This window comes from Plasmopara halstedii (assembly GCF_900000015.1).
Source record: "Plasmopara halstedii genome assembly, contig: Scaffold_292, whole genome shotgun sequence".
Taxonomy (NCBI): Eukaryota; Oomycota; class Peronosporomycetes; order Peronosporales; family Peronosporaceae; genus Plasmopara; species Plasmopara halstedii.
In genome coordinates this window covers 8,191-24,949 of record NW_020187213.1, presented here as the reverse complement: position 1 = coordinate 24,949, position 16,759 = coordinate 8,191, and the positions used below count along the sequence as shown (strand labels likewise).

General features: G+C 43.5%; 4 protein-coding genes across 4 annotated transcripts; all 4 read right to left on the bottom strand.

Annotated features, from left to right (window-relative positions):
• Positions 1-1,828: 1,828 nt before the first annotated feature.
• PHALS_05833 (uncharacterized protein) lies at positions 1,829-3,406 on the bottom strand (the record flags this gene model as incomplete). Its single annotated transcript, XM_024723140.1, has 1 exon — positions 1,829-3,406. One exon carries the CDS (start codon positions 3,404-3,406, stop codon positions 1,829-1,831), a length of 1,578 nt encoding a protein of 525 aa, XP_024574146.1.
• Positions 3,407-5,669: 2,263 nt separating this feature from the next.
• Positions 5,670-6,056, bottom strand: PHALS_05832 (uncharacterized protein; the record flags this gene model as incomplete). Its single annotated transcript, XM_024723139.1, has 1 exon — positions 5,670-6,056. The coding sequence occupies one exon, from the start codon at positions 6,054-6,056 to the stop codon at positions 5,670-5,672; it is 387 nt and encodes a 128-aa protein (XP_024574145.1).
• Positions 6,057-7,667: 1,611 nt separating this feature from the next.
• On the bottom strand, positions 7,668-7,977 carry PHALS_05831 (uncharacterized protein; the record flags this gene model as incomplete). Its single annotated transcript, XM_024723138.1, has 2 exons — positions 7,668-7,821; positions 7,883-7,977. The coding sequence occupies 2 exons, from the start codon at positions 7,975-7,977 to the stop codon at positions 7,668-7,670; spliced, it is 249 nt and encodes an 82-aa protein (XP_024574144.1).
• Positions 7,978-11,671: 3,694 nt separating this feature from the next.
• Positions 11,672-11,976, bottom strand: PHALS_05830 (uncharacterized protein; the record flags this gene model as incomplete). Its single annotated transcript, XM_024723135.1, has 2 exons — positions 11,672-11,779; positions 11,854-11,976. 2 exons carry the CDS (start codon positions 11,974-11,976, stop codon positions 11,672-11,674), a joined length of 231 nt encoding a protein of 76 aa, XP_024574143.1.
• Positions 11,977-16,759: the final 4,783 nt, after the last annotated feature.

The window sequence follows — 16,759 nt, the reverse complement described above, 5'->3', positions numbered from 1 at the left end:
TATCCATGACAGTCGTATTTAACGCGCTCTGCCATCACATTTTGCTGAGGGCTAGATGAAACGAAAGTTTTGTGAAATGTGCCGGTCTGATGACATGTCTACCATCAGTTTGTTCACGATATCTGTTTCGTCGCCGGATCTCATGTATGTGAGACGAAAACCCCATTGATTTTCACGAAATTTCTTGAATTCCTTTAATTTCCGAGCTACTTCACTCTTGCTTTTGGTCAATAATTGCAACATAACTTGGAAAACATCCCAAAAGCGAGGACATATTTTGCACCTCTCCTCAACGGAGTCCGCATTGGACGCATGATATATGTATTCACCCGCTTCAGAACATGTGTCGCCTCTTTCGACGTCTCCGACTGGTTCTTGGAGCAAGCATAACGTTGCTTATCACTTCATACGCGTCAAGCAGATCATTTAGTTTCTCGGCCTGATGTAGAGCAAAAAAGATGAAGGATGAGCTGATGCATGTACTACAAAACGGCTCAGATGCTGCAGAGGTAACTGATGAAAGTGGCGGTCCGCCGGCGTCGAATGTGCTAGGATTGACAAATACGAACTGCTGTTTTCGCATACCTGATGAAACAAGTGAAGATTATACGGACTTTCCAACTGGATATGCTCAGGTAATGGCAAGCGACGTTGCAGTAAAGCGGCGTTGAGTTACTCAAGCCAAGCTTCGCATTCATGAGCATATCCAAATATGGATTTCAAAGCCAAGAGAGAAGATCAATCGCGCATTTGGGTCACGATGGCTATTTGCCAAAAAGTGTGATTGAAATGGCACTGTTGTGGGGGTTCAAGGCATGACGCGTAACGAAGGGTTTTAAACAAACGTACGGAATCAATTTATTGGAGACTTGTATCAGATCGCCAACACGTAATTAATTTATACGATTTTTGCTGTGTATTCTACGCGGCTATTAACCGGAATAACTTGAGGTCAATCGCGTTTTACTCAACAGTGTGCTGAAATACAACGTTGCTATGGATGCTCCGTGGGTGTCGACGATGCTCAGAAATACGTATGTCAATTAAAAGGGCTAACTACAAGTTAAAACACACAGTAAGCGCTCGAAAAATATAGTGGCTTTGTGTAAAATGGCATTAAGAGTTTTGGGGGCAATGCGTTTATGCAATCGCTGGAACGTTCACTTAATTACGCCTTTATGTGGGTGACATGATCGTTTGAACAATAAAAATCAGGAAATCAATAAGGCCAAGGAAGAGCTCAGAAAATCATTCAAACAAACGAGTTGGGCATAAGGCACCACGTCATACGCGTGAATGTGCAAGAAGGAGAATTTAAAAGATCAATACGAAGCGACAGGTTGAAGGTTTGCTGATGTAGGCACTTGGAGCCAAGATGCTTGTGTTTTTATGCTAGGACCATCAAGCATTAATGGCGATTAAGAGTTTTGCTCAAAAACGATGTTGCGGCTGTATGCCAATTGGCCTTGTTAACGTGTGGTGGCTTCACAATCATAAAGTGGGGATTCAAGTTCACTAAGAACAAAGCTTAAGTATGCGGTGTTAGATTCACCGTGGAATACCTAGCCAGTACTTACGTCTTTCGTCCATTCAATGGTTTACTGACTTATCACGGCAGAGTAAGTTGATGTGGCAGTGATAGACATAAATACACACAAAAAAAATTATATTTGGAATTTCCCATTAAATTTACAAAACTTTAAATTTAACTTGCACACAAACCAATTTAAAAACGATTTAGAAAGCAAAAGAAATTTTATATAATACTAGCACAACGAATACTGTCAATAGAAGATGAGAATTGATTAGACAATGTCATTAATTGATGCTAAGGTTTAACTTTTCTGTTAACTTTTTCTTCGATAATTGAGTCGAGATACTTTATAATCTCATCTATCAGCATCCATTGATCTCTTTTATCCATTCTCCTTGTAAACTCTCCAACTGTTTCAGTACTAACAGCCTTTTCAAGCCATTCCAACTGATACTTTTCATTGAGCATCGGTCTAAACACATTTGCCAATTTCTGTTCGTTCAATACGTTTAAGAATTCTTCCATATGTTCCTTATCCTCCAATGCTGCTCGAAACAAATTTGCACGTGTTTGATCTTTAACAGCCACTCTGAGAAAAAACACTTGATTCATGTCCTTTAATACCGCATCGAGTTCACCCTTCAGTTTCTTATACTTCAGCGCCGATCTGAATTTCCTGACACCTTTGTCCTCCAACGCCGATTTGAATTTCTTGACACCTTTCTTGTCCTCCAACGCCGATCTAAATAACTTCAAGCGCGTATCATCCTTCACTGCCTCTTTGAGTAATTGCACTTTATTCTCTTCGTCGAGAATCCCTTTTAATATCGTCGCGGAATCCAATTCCGTACTGCTTAACATGTCTTCAACTAATTTTAGCCGTCCTTCTGATGCCAAAGCATCTTTAAACATCGTTAGACTATCAGCATGCTTCATAGCCGTTTTGAGCACACTGAATGTATCCTCATCTCTGATCAACCCTTCAAGCTTAGTCATAACTTCAAATTCCTTCGGCGTTATCCCTGCACCACGTTTTGGTAAACGCAACAAAAAGGCTTCAACACCATTTACCTCTTTCATAATTTTTTTAAGCAATTGCACTGCTTCATTGTCAAGGAGCACCGCTTGAAGCTCTTGCACGAGTTCCTCGTTTTTCAGCATCAACTTGAATGTGTCCTCCACTGTCTTCTTGCCTAGTTTATTGGCAAAAGAAGAAACCTGCCTGTTTGCTTTCAAGGCTTCTCTAACCAAAATTGTTTGATCAGCATACTGCAACGCAGCTTTGAGCAGACGCACTTGATCCTCAGTAAAGTCCAACCGAGAAAATCCTTCGAAATAGAAATTCGGAATATCGATGGTCGCAGTCAACATAGCTCTTTTTGTCGAAAGGGAATTTTTTAGCACAGTTTCCTCGATTATCCATCGCTTACGCATGAGATTAAGTACATTAGGCACCACAGAAAAACTCTTCGCTTCGTGCTCAATGAAGTTGAAACAAATGTATGCAGCGTAATTTAACCAGTGACTGCCACCCATTAGCAAGTCATAATAGCTATCGGATCCACGAAGAATTTCGTAAACAGAATTAAAGTCTGTATATCGCATTGATAGTAGACGATATGCTAGCTTGCTAGTCTCGACCGATTCTAATAAACTTTTCATGAAAGATTCGATTGTCTGATCTGAATTGTCATCAATTTTTCCAAGCCATGTTATCAAATTACCTCCGTTGCGATTTGCCGTGAAGAGTCGAACAATTTCCTCCGCAACTCCAGTTTGCTTGTCAATAAGTTTGACGACGTAAGATAGTAATGGAATGTGTAGCTCGAGGTGGAAAAATTCTTCAAGAGATCCGTCTTGTGTTTGCCGCATTAAACGGGTAAATATCATTGATGGTGATACTTCAGATTTGATCAAATGTTCTTGTGTTATCGTGCTTGTTGCAGGGTGTATAAGCAAATCAGTGAACTTCTTCTCATCGAGAAATGATTTCGCTTCTACATCATTTAACTCGAAAAGATTCTCTACGTGTTTGGATAGCTGCTTCAACTGGCTTGAACTCGGTTTATTGTTTTGTAGCAGTTCATTCACTTTACGTATAGTCGTCGGGACGACAATGACAGCTTCTTGAGTGTTTGGATTCGACGACAAGTAATTTTTGACTTTAAAAAAGGTAATAATTTCTCAAAAGTACTATCTTTCTTAGAGCAGCAGCGGTAGAAATATTTTGAGCTTTTCATCAGGAATGTTTGGGTGCCAAAAGCTGGCAAAAGCGTCACCAAGTCTGAGATTCGGCTAGCAAATTGGGTGAGCAGAACCCACCACCCCATTCGTTTCAATGCATTGCTCTTCAGCTTCAGGAAAGTAGAGCGTCTACTCATGAATGATTGAAAAGTTCAAAGCATGTCGTAGACGTCAAGGTGACACCCAGTTCCGTCTTCTCGTCTTCATGAGACAGCTGTGATAGCTACCGACCTGGGTTTCATATTTTTGCAAGGTCGGACGCCTCTCACGAGAGGTAAGTGCGCTGTGACGCACGAACCAAATCTCGGATTTAATCGTTGATCTTAATCGTTGTACTGCCTGGTGATGCACCTTACAACGTCGCTGTCTTAAAGCACAGGAAAGTTCATCTACAGGAAAAAGTAGAGATTTTGATTCGCCTGCAAAATAACTCTAACTAGCTGGCAAGAACGAGGTCGTGGTATGTGTAGTAAGTAACCTGAATAGACTACTGGACATGTTCGCATTCTCAAAAGAATATTCAAAGTATAACTCACATTATCTGTTTCTACGACCGTGAACGTCCTGATGTAACGCCGTCGCAACCTAGTTTCTTGATTAGCAGACACTGGAAATGTTGGTAGGATAACTGCATTTTTGAATCGTGTCTGTTTTGTCTGCACAGTCGTATACGCACCAAGCTGCACAAATACGCTGTCAATATCACTAAATCGACTATTTAAATCCAGTATATGTGAGCCAGCTGATTGCTGACTCTAATTGCAGTAGCCCCGTCGATCTTATCACCCATTTCGCTAAGGGAAAACGTCGCCATACAAGCTCTTGGGTTGTCATCGCAAGTGCCACATATTCAGCTTTCGCCGAGGAAAGCGCAACGATTGCTTGCCTCATGCTCTTGTACACAAGTGGAGCATCACATTCAATACCAGAAAACCAGAAGTCGAACGGCGCATAGCTTGATCTCCTCCCCAATTAGCATCGCTTGAGGTCTTCAATCCACTTGGCTGCTCACTGCTCTTCACGAATCGGATTACAATTGCAGAAGTTTCTTCCCAGTATCGCAGGACCCTCATTGCTGCACGCCAAATCATTCCACAAGGATCATAAAGATACTGGGATAGTACCGACAACGCAGTACTAATGTCGGAACGTGTGGCATTTGCAATATACAACATCGATCCAATCAAATCACGATACTTGTTCTCAGAGTCAAAGTGAACAAGAGTATCATCAGTGGCCAAATGGACATCGAATTTTGGACACTGTTCGCAACTAATTGTCTAACTCGTTCCAGTAGTGATAAAATGGGCTGTGGGTTTGCTTGATCACAAGATTTTCTTCAGTTCGACTGTGCCTACATATATTCGTCGGAATCGCCATTAAGAAGGCGGTATCAATGTCAAATTGGCAAATTAAAAGCTGACATTGGTAGCACACCGCTTGAAATACACGTATAGTGTTCATATTCGTTACAGGGGAGTATCTGTGAGTGTAGTCGACACCTTAAGACTGAGGGTATCCAAGTGTAACAAGCGTTGCTCTGCAACGCGTCCCATTGCCATTCTCGTCATGGTCGAAAGTAAATACCCGATTGTAGCCGATAATCTTGGCTTCTCGCGGTCGCATCAGTAGATCCCATGAAAGAATCGGGCGTGTGACCGGATTTCTCGGCGAATAGCTTCCTTCCAGCTTTTCGCTTCTGGTGAGGCCCTTGCCTTCTGATAGCTACGAGGCACTTCCATTGCGGATAGAGCAATTTCGTAGCTGCCCCAACGTGATCACTTACTATCGTGTTTGCTATTATCGCCACCTTTGTCAGAAGTACGACCTGGAAATCCACTTGTGCGTCGTCGTTTGAATCTGAGCCATTGGTGAGCCTTCACACCTACCTTCAGTGCTCACATTGTCCGAACTTGGTAGCATTCGTAGTGGGGCGTAAATGAGCCACTTCAAACGCACGAAATACGAGAAGATCATCACCACACAATTGCTGTGCTGCCACAATTGCACCTGGTGAGTTCGATACACGCTGAATATTTGTCAAATCCATGGCAGACGGATATTTCACATGCACGCTATGTTGCGGTGGAATATAGTTGGAAGAGTAGGTAGGCGTTCTACGTCGAATATCGCTATCTCTGGTCAAGAGTTTACTTTGAGTACGGTAAGTAGCGTCTTGACTCACCCGTTCCGGCACCAAGATTGCAGTTCGCTCAGAATAAGTGTCCCTTTCGGTCCCGGTGGGTTCACCTCCATCATCACCAGTAATGGCTTCCATCTACACGTTCTTCACGCAGTCTTTAACTGAACATTTGGTGATGCTTACCCTTCATCAAACCCTTCTCCGGTCGCTTTACTTAATAAAATTTAATTTAGCAAAGATCCACATTCACGAACATGGATGGCACTTGCTCGTTCAGTTCAATGGTACAATTTCTGACAAGGCGCTTAGCATCGTAGTCGCAAACTCGAGAGGACTTTGATCCGTCAGCGTACACAAGAAACAAATATCGGTAAGCCTTTGCATCCAGTTTGGACCTCGACATGTGCGAATCCACGAGACCCAAAAATCCGAAGATACTTCAGTGTAGGCTTTACTCCTATCAACGCTTGCGAGGCCGAGCGGAGTTCAGGATCCTGTTGTTGATATGCATAGCTGTCATCATTGCTCCTATTTACCACTGACGTTAACATGTTTCGCGTGAAGCATCGAGCGTGCCATTTCCGTTAGTGCCGTTCGGCGAGCCTGTTTGCTGGGGCGAATACGGTACTTTGATCTGATGTACAATACTTGATCGTGCGCAAAACGAATTGGATCACCAACTCCGATTTTATCCACCATTGTCGCTCCGAATGCACTTCACCCTTCTCCCATACTGATTTTTTACTAACTCGCTGCACTCCTTGACTCTGTCCACTGTAAGAAAGCTTGGTGATCTCCACTCATATGAGAACTTGCTACACTATCCAGAAGCCATATAGTTTCCCATATACGGTCCCACTTATTGCTGAGAATATAAACTCGTTGTGACTTCTGCTCTTCCGTTGAGGGCACGGCGACTTCTTGTGACTAAATTGTTTACACAAGAAACATTCTCCTGGAACCCGCTTGGCCCTTCATTGTTTTTCGACGATTCTTCCGACTCGCAAAGCCACGGTCAGTATTATGAAACTCAGCTGCTTTACTTGACAAACGATTCAAGCACATGTTGTCATGTGGTCATATCATTTGAAGTAAGTGAAGATATGGTAAGTAATCATTTCACCGCAGCAAAATGGTCTTGCAGATAGAAGTAACTTAATGCAACTTTGTCAATGCTGGGCTATTAATATTGCGTGAAGTGAGGCACTCCTGACTGTCGTGCAAAATATTGACCAGCTATTTAATACGACAAGTTCTAATTTTTCACTGTTCTGAATATCAAACACGATCCGAAACAACTTTGGATCGCGTAGATTACATTAAATCGTCGATCAATATGAAATTTTACATCTCATTACTCTTTTTAAACTAAGTGTGCGCCAGGATAAAAAACATGTTGGGATTCAAATAAGAGAAACAAATTGTGCTTTGAAGGTGTCTAGGTCGTCCAAGTTAGTTGTACAAAGCAGGTGTAAACCTACAGGATTTCACCATAACCACGGAATTAGATTGATGTCGGCGAAACAACAGCTGCTCCCCCTGTGTCTATTGCGTACACATCAATTACAAGAGCAAATGTTAATATAACCAACCCACAAGATGCAATTCTTGCGAATGCTTCATTTCAGTTGAAGTTTCACACAACTGAAATGCCAATGAGCGCATCAATCTCTTTGAATCGACAGCAGGCTTTATCTATTCATCACCTCAATCCTGCAGAAGCACTTGCATCTATCTAAGCTGCATTCACTCAAGCATTTCGACCATTGCGGTCAATTTGAACCTTCGTTCAGAGCTGAGGGCAACCACATAGTATTCGAGAAAATAAAGATATGTCGCGAGACCCGCATTTAATTCAGGTTCCTTACTTGGCAAAGAACAACAATTATATGCAATAGATCTACCACATATCAAACACTTGTTAGAATGATTGTGGTTGCTTCTGAGCACCCACTCCTTACGTTGGGTGATAGTCAAGACAGATTACGTGCGCCAAAGCCAAAGCGACCACGGAAAGATGATGGTGACAAGCTTGCACTATTAGATGCAGATACATCGTATAGTGATGCCAAAACAATTGCCTCATCTGAAGCTGATAAGTGAACCGTGATCAGGGTTAAGACACATTTATGAGATTTTGTTCGGCGTTCGGATGGTACAGTATTTGATATATTAAATACTGCACGATTGCGATTAAGTATTCTAAAACATACTATAATTTGTTAATATGCGGCTAGTACGAATATCACATGTAGTATGACATAGAAGCTGTGATCTCGACAAAGCTTGTTCAAAAGCAACCATTCATAGGCCCAACGTTTAAGATGTATTGGTAAATCAATTGCACAAACGATGCTGCTATCTGATTTAGCCACTTCAAGATGTATTTGGCAAGTGAGGCGATTTTCAATGCCGTGCTGACTCATGCCTGTTAATCCGCAGCGATAAGTCGATTCCCGAAAGATTTGATTTTGAACGTCGAAAATGTCCTCTTGTGCGGTGGATGCATGATGGCAAGCAGATGATTGAAGCCTTTCCCGGACGCATGTCACGTTCACACCGACGTGATGGGACCCATAGAAAAAACTTTCGGAAGGAGGTGCCAAGTACATTTTGACTTTTGTGGATGATTATTCACGATATGTGGTGGTTTACTTTCTGGTGAAGAGGGGTAGAGTTGCCGACAAGACCAAGATGTTCAAAGCATTGCATGAAAATCAATGGGGGCCCTGTATCAAGTGCCTGCGTTCGGACAACGGAACGGAGTTTGTCAACAAGACAGTTACGGAGTTATGTCAGCGGAACGGCTTCATGCATCAGCGTACAGTACCATACAGTCCCCAACAAAACGGGATTGCAGAACGAATGAACCGCAAAATTATAAAGAAGGCACGGAGCATGATACACTACAAGTGTGTTCCGACATGTTGGCAGGCAGAGACAGTAATTACTGCGGTGTACCTCATCAGTCGCTCTTTTGATACAGTGCACACAAACGAGCTGAGATTCACGATGAGACTTGGATGGATCACTTAAGGTTGTTTGGATCTCATGAATATGCTCACATTGATCAAGTGAAGAGGACGAAACTCGAAGCCAAAAGTTTTAAGGTTTTGCCGAAGACACCAAGGAATACCGAGTTTACAGTCTGGAGAAATACAAGATATCAGTATCACGGTCGGTTAAGCTGGACAGGCGCGAAGTGGGCGGCATTTAGAGCCGCACCCACCCAAACAAGTAAAAGTGATGCACATAACCCAGAAAAGCGACGAAAGCGCAGTGTTCGGGCCGACAAAACACCAAAAGATCAAGATGAGCCTATAGAGTGTGAAGAAGGAGAAATTCCAGATGATCCAATGAGAGAGGAGGAGTCCAAAAAGATGAATCAAGGGTCGAGGTACATCGATAACCGGCCTCAGTACACTCTGAACTGACAGAGTACAAAATTCATACATTGGATGCACAGAAAGATCGACTATTATTCCAACCGCAAGTGGAACTCTCAAGGCGTACATGCGAACCAATGATGATATTGGAGAACAGATCAGATGCCGAAAAAAGCTTAGAGGAAGAGAAGAACCACCATCTCCAAAAGCGTGCAAGGACTGATGATGACGGCCTTATAGCTAATGCTGTTGTCGCTTTCGCTGTAAGTGCTGGTGAAGAATTGAACAGGCCTACCACGTATGCGCAGGGCAATGTCTAGTGACGAGGCAGAACATTGACGACAAGCTTGGACGCCAAATTATAATCGCATCGCCAGAAAAGAACATGGACACTCGTTCTACGAGAGTCAGCTGGACGTACGATTGAATGTTGGACGTTTGCTAAAAAGTGTGACCAGAAGGGATAAGCAGAAATTTGGCGTGATTTTCTCCGAGAATTACTCTTAAGTGACCAACATGAACTCAATTTGAGTTTAACTTGCAGTGTATGCGGTTTTAGGCTACAAAATGGTGAAGGTGAACGTCGACACCGCCTTTATCAACAGTGTGCATTCAGATCGTGTCTACATGGTGGCTCCGATACGTGTTAAAAGAGCTTAAGAGTTCGCCTTTCAGCTGAACAAAGCTATGTATGGACTCAAATGCTTGGAACAAGACGATCGAGCACGTCTCCAAGAAGAATAGTCGCAAAAGTTGTGGAGCGGATCAATGCGTCTACGCCAAAAAAGGAAAAAAAAAATTTGTGCACGTATGTCGATGCTATGATCATTGCAGCCAAGACGAGCAGTGAGGTTCTTAAGTCAAGGGGACGCTCAAAGTGCTTTTAAGATAAAGGATCTCGATATGGCGAAATTCATCTTGCATATAGAGATCGACCACGACAGGTCAGCTTTCACACTAATGGCCATGCAGACACGGTACATTATCGACGTGCCTGAGCGATTTGGACAAAAAAGGCCATGGACGTCGACAATCCGTGTACATCTGGTCTCAAGCTGTCAGCGACACAGTCACCAAGTACAGAAGCTGAGCGTTCAGAGATGGTCAAGACCATACCTCTCACTGATTGAATGTCTGCTATACATTACAACTTGCACTCGGCAGGACATCGCATATATCGTTACACAACTGTCTCCATTTCCCGAGAATTCCGGATTACAACACTGGAACGCCGCAATACGCGTACTACTTAAATTCGACACGTAATCCCGGGTTCATTTACCAAGGAGGACTTGGAAATTGTTGAAGCTTTTTCGGATGCAGACTGGGGTAGATACATCGACGACAGACGGTCTGTCTCAGGTGTGTCGATCAATATTTGATAAGCTCGGTTGTGTTCAAATCCATGTATCCGAAAACCGTCGCACTAAGTTCCGCAGAAGCAGAGTATATGGCACTAAGCTTGTGCACATAAGAAGTACTTTGGATGCACGCAAGGCTCAAGGACATGGGTCAAGAGCAAATGGGAAGCACGCAAATATGGGAAGACAATCAAAGTGCAGTAGCTTTGGCAAACGATGCGGGCTACCACGCTCGTACAAAGCACGTGGACATTAAACATCACTTTATTCGGGAGAGCGTTCAGCCTGGATTACTCAAGATTGGCTACATCGATACAAAGCGTCAGCTTGTAGATTGCGCACCAAGGAATTTGGGACCAAGATGCTCGAGTTTCTGCGAGGGGCAGCAGGCATCAAGACCAGGTCAGCAACACAATCAACATTAGCATTGAGTAGGAGTGAAAAGTTTACTGCGCTGAATGCATGTGGATGACGTCACAAGGATTAAGGTCATGTTTACAATTACTATCATGAACATGGATGCTGATTCCGGACATAATGATATTCGTTCATTCGTCTAGATAAATAAGATTACACTAAGAAGCTTCTGGAAGGATCGAGAGAGTCAGTGCTTAAATTTAAATCGGAGTTAGCAAATAAAGGACCTAAATATATTCACTTCGTTTTTTTGTCATCTTCTTAGCAAACACTCAAGATAACCACCAATAATCGTATGCAAAAAGTCCCAACTCAACGAGATTTAATAAAACTCAGCTTACCGATAGGGAACTTCGTGCCTGTTTAGATTTGATGTTTTCTTACTAGGGTCTACTGAACGATTTTGCGAAAGAAGCACATTTTTCGTATTGTTTTAGCCACGAACAAAAGGAGCAAGCAAGGCGCAGATATCTCGTAATTCTATAGATTTGGCATCTGCTATTACTGTGGAGCTGCTGCAAAAATTTCTCAGCATGGCTACGGTCTACCAACTCTGGCTATATCTGATGAATTTTACCTTTCGATCTTAAATCAGCCCTTGTGGCGCAGGAGAAATACTCATCTCGAATACAGCATCTTGTTTTTCTAGCTTAAATTGGATTGGTCGCGCAGGATCCACATGTTTCGTAAGATTCTCATGAAGATGGTAAGTTCTACCGCCATAAATTATTGGTTTGCCTCTTTGAGAGCGATGTGAATAACCCGCACTTGAACATTGTTTGCTAGTTTTATACTCCCGTCGTGGAGTACACGAACTTGTAACGTAGTCGATACGTCTGATCCGGCGATGCCAAGGCCACGACATGTATCACTGAATGACTTTTTGATCATAATACAGCAAGTTAATGCCCATTTTTATGCGCGACCTGGGAGCTTGACGACGGTAGATGCGTCGTGCTGTGCTCCGTTTGGAGCATGATCAAATGTATGGTCATCTCAACTTATTTATCCGAAAATTGGGGTTCTTCCGTTTCTGTCATCAAAGGTCCGAACGGCTAGCAGCTCTAGAACAACGCCAAAAATTATTTGTACTTTCACCGACGCCCAGTAGTGATTGAATCACCGCATTATCATAGCTGGTCAACGCCTTCCTATGCAAAGAGAAGAATTTTACCCAAGCAGTCCACTTTAACAAGCGCACAGGGTTGGCTCCATATAGGAGAACTAGCATGACTAGTGCCTGGATTGCTTTCTTGCTTTGAGTGTGACAAACGCTTGCAATTAAATATTTTTAAACTGAATAATCACATTCTACTTTACCAAAAAAAATCATTGTTTAATGTGCTGCTGACATCCCATGAGCTATCAATCCAGCAATTCCGTCATTAGTATAAGATCATACTTCAGTATGTAAACACTCACAATGACCAAAAAATGTTAAGCATTTTTCATTCAGCTGTATAATGCTTCATCTTGGACATATTTTACAAAAAAAATGCGTTTTGTTTATGCACAACAGTGCAGTATATACTTTGGTACATGAACGATTCAACTCTTACACTATCGACTAAATGATATCGCCCACTGCAAAAAGAATTTCCGCAGGACTCACATACAACACAAACATATACCATGATGGAGCCCAGTGGAAACTCACACTCGGCGTCGTCTAATGTCCCATTTCCTGCTCTATTGTAGCCTTGATGTTATTAATAACACCCGACGAAGAGCTGCTAGCTCCGCAATCTTCGTCCAGTGAGTAACGTGCCACTCCACGCGTATCAGAAGTGCTTTGCCCTCGATGCCTCGGACCTCGTTCGACAATGCCACTCTCGGCATACAGCAGCTGCTTTGTTTCTTGAGCGGTGCTCAGTGGATTACACGCCTTTCTACGTTCAGCCCGCGAGCCATGCTCAGGACTCTTGCTTAATACACCTTCGGTATTCGACAAATCGGATGCTCCGGTACTTAGCACATTGACCGTTCCGGTCCATTGCCCGCGCGAATAGCGCTTCTGCTTCCTAGCAACGGTGGGTTCATGACTAACCAAAGCTCCACCAGGAGACGTGTGCGTGGCGCCCACCATCAATCCATGGCTCATGGCATGCCATACCACGGATAAGGCCATGCATTGGGTCCAAGTCTACGACTAAGCAGCATTTCACGCAGTCAAAGTAAAAAAATCTGTCACCGAGATCTACAGGGACCCTCGGTAAGTGACACAAGTCCCCGTCGCTAAGCGAACAATAACGGTGTCACTCGACCGCGCTTACAGCGCCTCAGCATACAGCTGACTTCCTTCGATCGTAGAGCGTCGAGCATAATTCTCGACGCACCAGAATCGATAAGGATTTTTGATGGCTTGTCAAAGCCCATCACGGTCGCTTTTACGACTACCAGGCCCGTCTTGCACACACATTCCGTTTTCAAGAGCACGGAGCTCTTCAGGGCCTGACCTAGCTACCCTCTACCTCTTTGAGGCCCAACAAAACCCAGTTCTTCTCCAGTAGGACAACCCGCGCCTACTGGGATTTCTCATTTCCCCGCGACAAACCAAACTGACTAGAAGCGGAAGATCGGTTCGATGAACCTTGACGCGCCTCGCGCAGGGGATAATCAATCTTGAGGTGACGGGTGTCTCCTCAGACCAAACATCGTCTGGTGTCTGAACGCTCAGAGCTCTGCCTCCTCGTCCTCAGCATAGCTGAGATCTATCGACTCAAGCCCGCTCGACGAGCCGCTAGAGTATTCATTCCAACTAAGTCGTGCCGGCCCTAAGTTAATTCGGCATCCAAGGCCACATTCAATTTTTTTTGAAAACGAGACGGATGCACACGGAAGACTTCCATTCTGGCCACACCAGTGCGAAGGCCCTCCATAAATACGGTCACCGCGACCGCCCCTGGAGATGATCGGCTGCCATCTCATCAACGAGAGCTCTCAACGTTTGGACAAAGTTCACCAACTCCTTCTTGTCCTGTCGGGAGGCAAGGAAACGCGATCACACGCGATATGTCCTATCAAGCGGCGAGAAAACTCGCAAAAGCTGACACTTCAGCTCCTTCTAGTAGGGAAATGCCGCTTCAATCGAATCACCGCACGTTACAGATTTTTCGCGCCCGGCCCTCGAGCTTGGAGATAGTTAGAGCCATGCGCTGTTGCTCATTTTAAATCATGGCGTATGCCATAGCCAACTCGGCCTCTTTTATCCAGAGCAGGAGACTCTCTCTATCCCATGGACGCAGTCGACGCTGACAGCTTCTGCTGTAGGTGCTCTAACAGAGCATTTTTAAAAACGCCTCCAGGCGCGCGTGTATCGCTTCGGGCCCTTGTGCAACAAGTGCAGCACGCCCTCAGGGGTAAGCAGGGACATCAGCATATTAAGCTCGCCCTGTATGCCCTGGGGCAAATAGGAGTTTTCTCCGTTTTCACAGAGGATCAGACATAACGCTCCAGGTGTTGATTGACTTCGCGTGTTCCCAAATTTAGCAGGCTGCCTTTGCTTTTTTGCTCAGAGGAAGCTAAGCAAAGGTCACCGACCTTACGATCTTTACAAGAACCAGTACGAGTGCAGCGGATCGCGATCCAATACCTCCAAAAGTTCTAAGAACCTCAGCTAAGGAAGAGACGCCCTCCGTCTAAAATTGAGACTGTATTCAATTGTTTTACCTGCGGCAGAGCCGTCTAATTAGGATTTCCTGATTAATATTGTCATCCCTGATTAATATGGTAGAACCTAATTTATTTGAATTACTACTGGCTAAGTCATGGCTTTTTATTACGACATAGTCACCATTATGTGGTTTCACCAACTTATGTAATTTGCACCTATGTACGCCGCCCTCTCATACAAGGGTATGTAGCCCCGTTTCATACAGCCAACACCGCTACTTGTTAAGCTTCGTAATCTACGTGGACTGATTGAAGATGCAAGTTGAAGGAGAATTCTGAGCTGTGCGGCATCACATTACAGATTGTGTGTCGTATGTAAGTGCAAATTGCATGTTACAGAGAATGATAGTCGAAGAAAGTTCGCGAACGAGTTCACAAATCTGTCAGGGCTCTAGAACAGGCTCTCGTAGCAGGTCACGTGGACTTATAAGACTTTTAACTTGATCGACCATTTTTCATTCTGCTCTGCGAAGCACAACTTTTTTGCTAAAAATATATACAATTCGCGGGGGGGGGTACGTGTTTAGGGAGTTTTTGATATCCTTTACACAAGGCACAATAGCGGCATGATACCGAACAATGATGAAAGGTTAATTGACATAATTGTAAATATGAAAATGAGATCCATGGCACTCCAATATTTGACAACAGCAGTATGGCTGATCTACTAAATATCAAGTATTTAACGTTAATGTGCGACCTCGAAATTCGTATTTAGTATGTGTATTGACTATAAAAACTTTTAATACCAGTTTTGATGTACAAAATTTTAAAAGAATGCGATTAAAGTGTATCATACATTATTACAACATAAAACTAGTCGTTTGCGCATTTCTCTTGAAGTAAGTCAAGATATAATACAGAAATGTTACCTTAGCGAATACAGATGGCTTCTAATTGGCTGTAATAGTATGTACCAAATTTTGTTTTTGTTCACAAATTGTGGAAAGTGTTTATAGCTGAAATTTTTTTAAGAGAATTTTCAGCCCAGTGATAGACCAGATTTTGTGACGATAAAAACAAATCATAAGGCTACGTCTGCCTGACCCAGTTATTTGTCTCATATACCAGTGACGTTTAATTGGCTGGTGACACAGCTGTTCAGGCCTCATTGTGGCTATCCACGAGCCACGTAGTGGTTCCAGTCTTAATTTGGGGGCTGCCGATTTCGTCAATCGTGGAGAACTCCAAGGACGTCACGCTCATTGAGGTGAAGGAAAAACTTCTGAAGGAATATGAGCGGCTCGAGAAGAAGGAAACGACTGAGCGCGCGTTCACCCGGCGACAAGCACGATGACACAAGAACATTTGATCAAATCTGAAGTATCATCATCAACGATATTCACCCATTTGATGCTGCAAACACAAGACGGATCTCTTTTTTTCATTGAGCGTTTCCCAGTAATACCACTGAGCAACACTTAGTTGAGTCCTTCTGATACCAGGATGTGCAGCAATGCTGGAGTCGTGTGACATCGAAATGATATCCGTACGTAATTCATCGTCACTTGGTACGCAAAGTCTCCAAACTTGATCTTCAGTGCGAAGAAAGATCAATTCGTCCTTTTTCACAAAGACTTCGTCGCTGACTCGTATTTCTGCGAACTTAGGATCTGACTGATATCCTTGCTGAAATCTTCTCTTCATTTCTTCACTCATTCGCACAGAACTGAATGAAATTCGCGTTGCGTGGTTAACAACATAACGCTGTTTTACCATTGGCTTGACTATATCGCAGATTCTCTCCCCCGAATAAGGCGAATTGGTCAAAAGAGCAACGTCACGTTCGTTTAGAGACATAAACTCTTCTACTTGGTCAAAATGACGGTCTAAAGAACCACGTGTCGAACCACACTTAACGTCGCATGTATGCACGGCAATTGACTTGGTAGATTTTGGCGATGGAATTCGCGATAGTGCATCAGCAACAACGTTCAACTTCCCACGGCGATGGTGCAATACAAAGTCAAAAGAACTGAAAAAGTCCAACCATCTCGTCAAA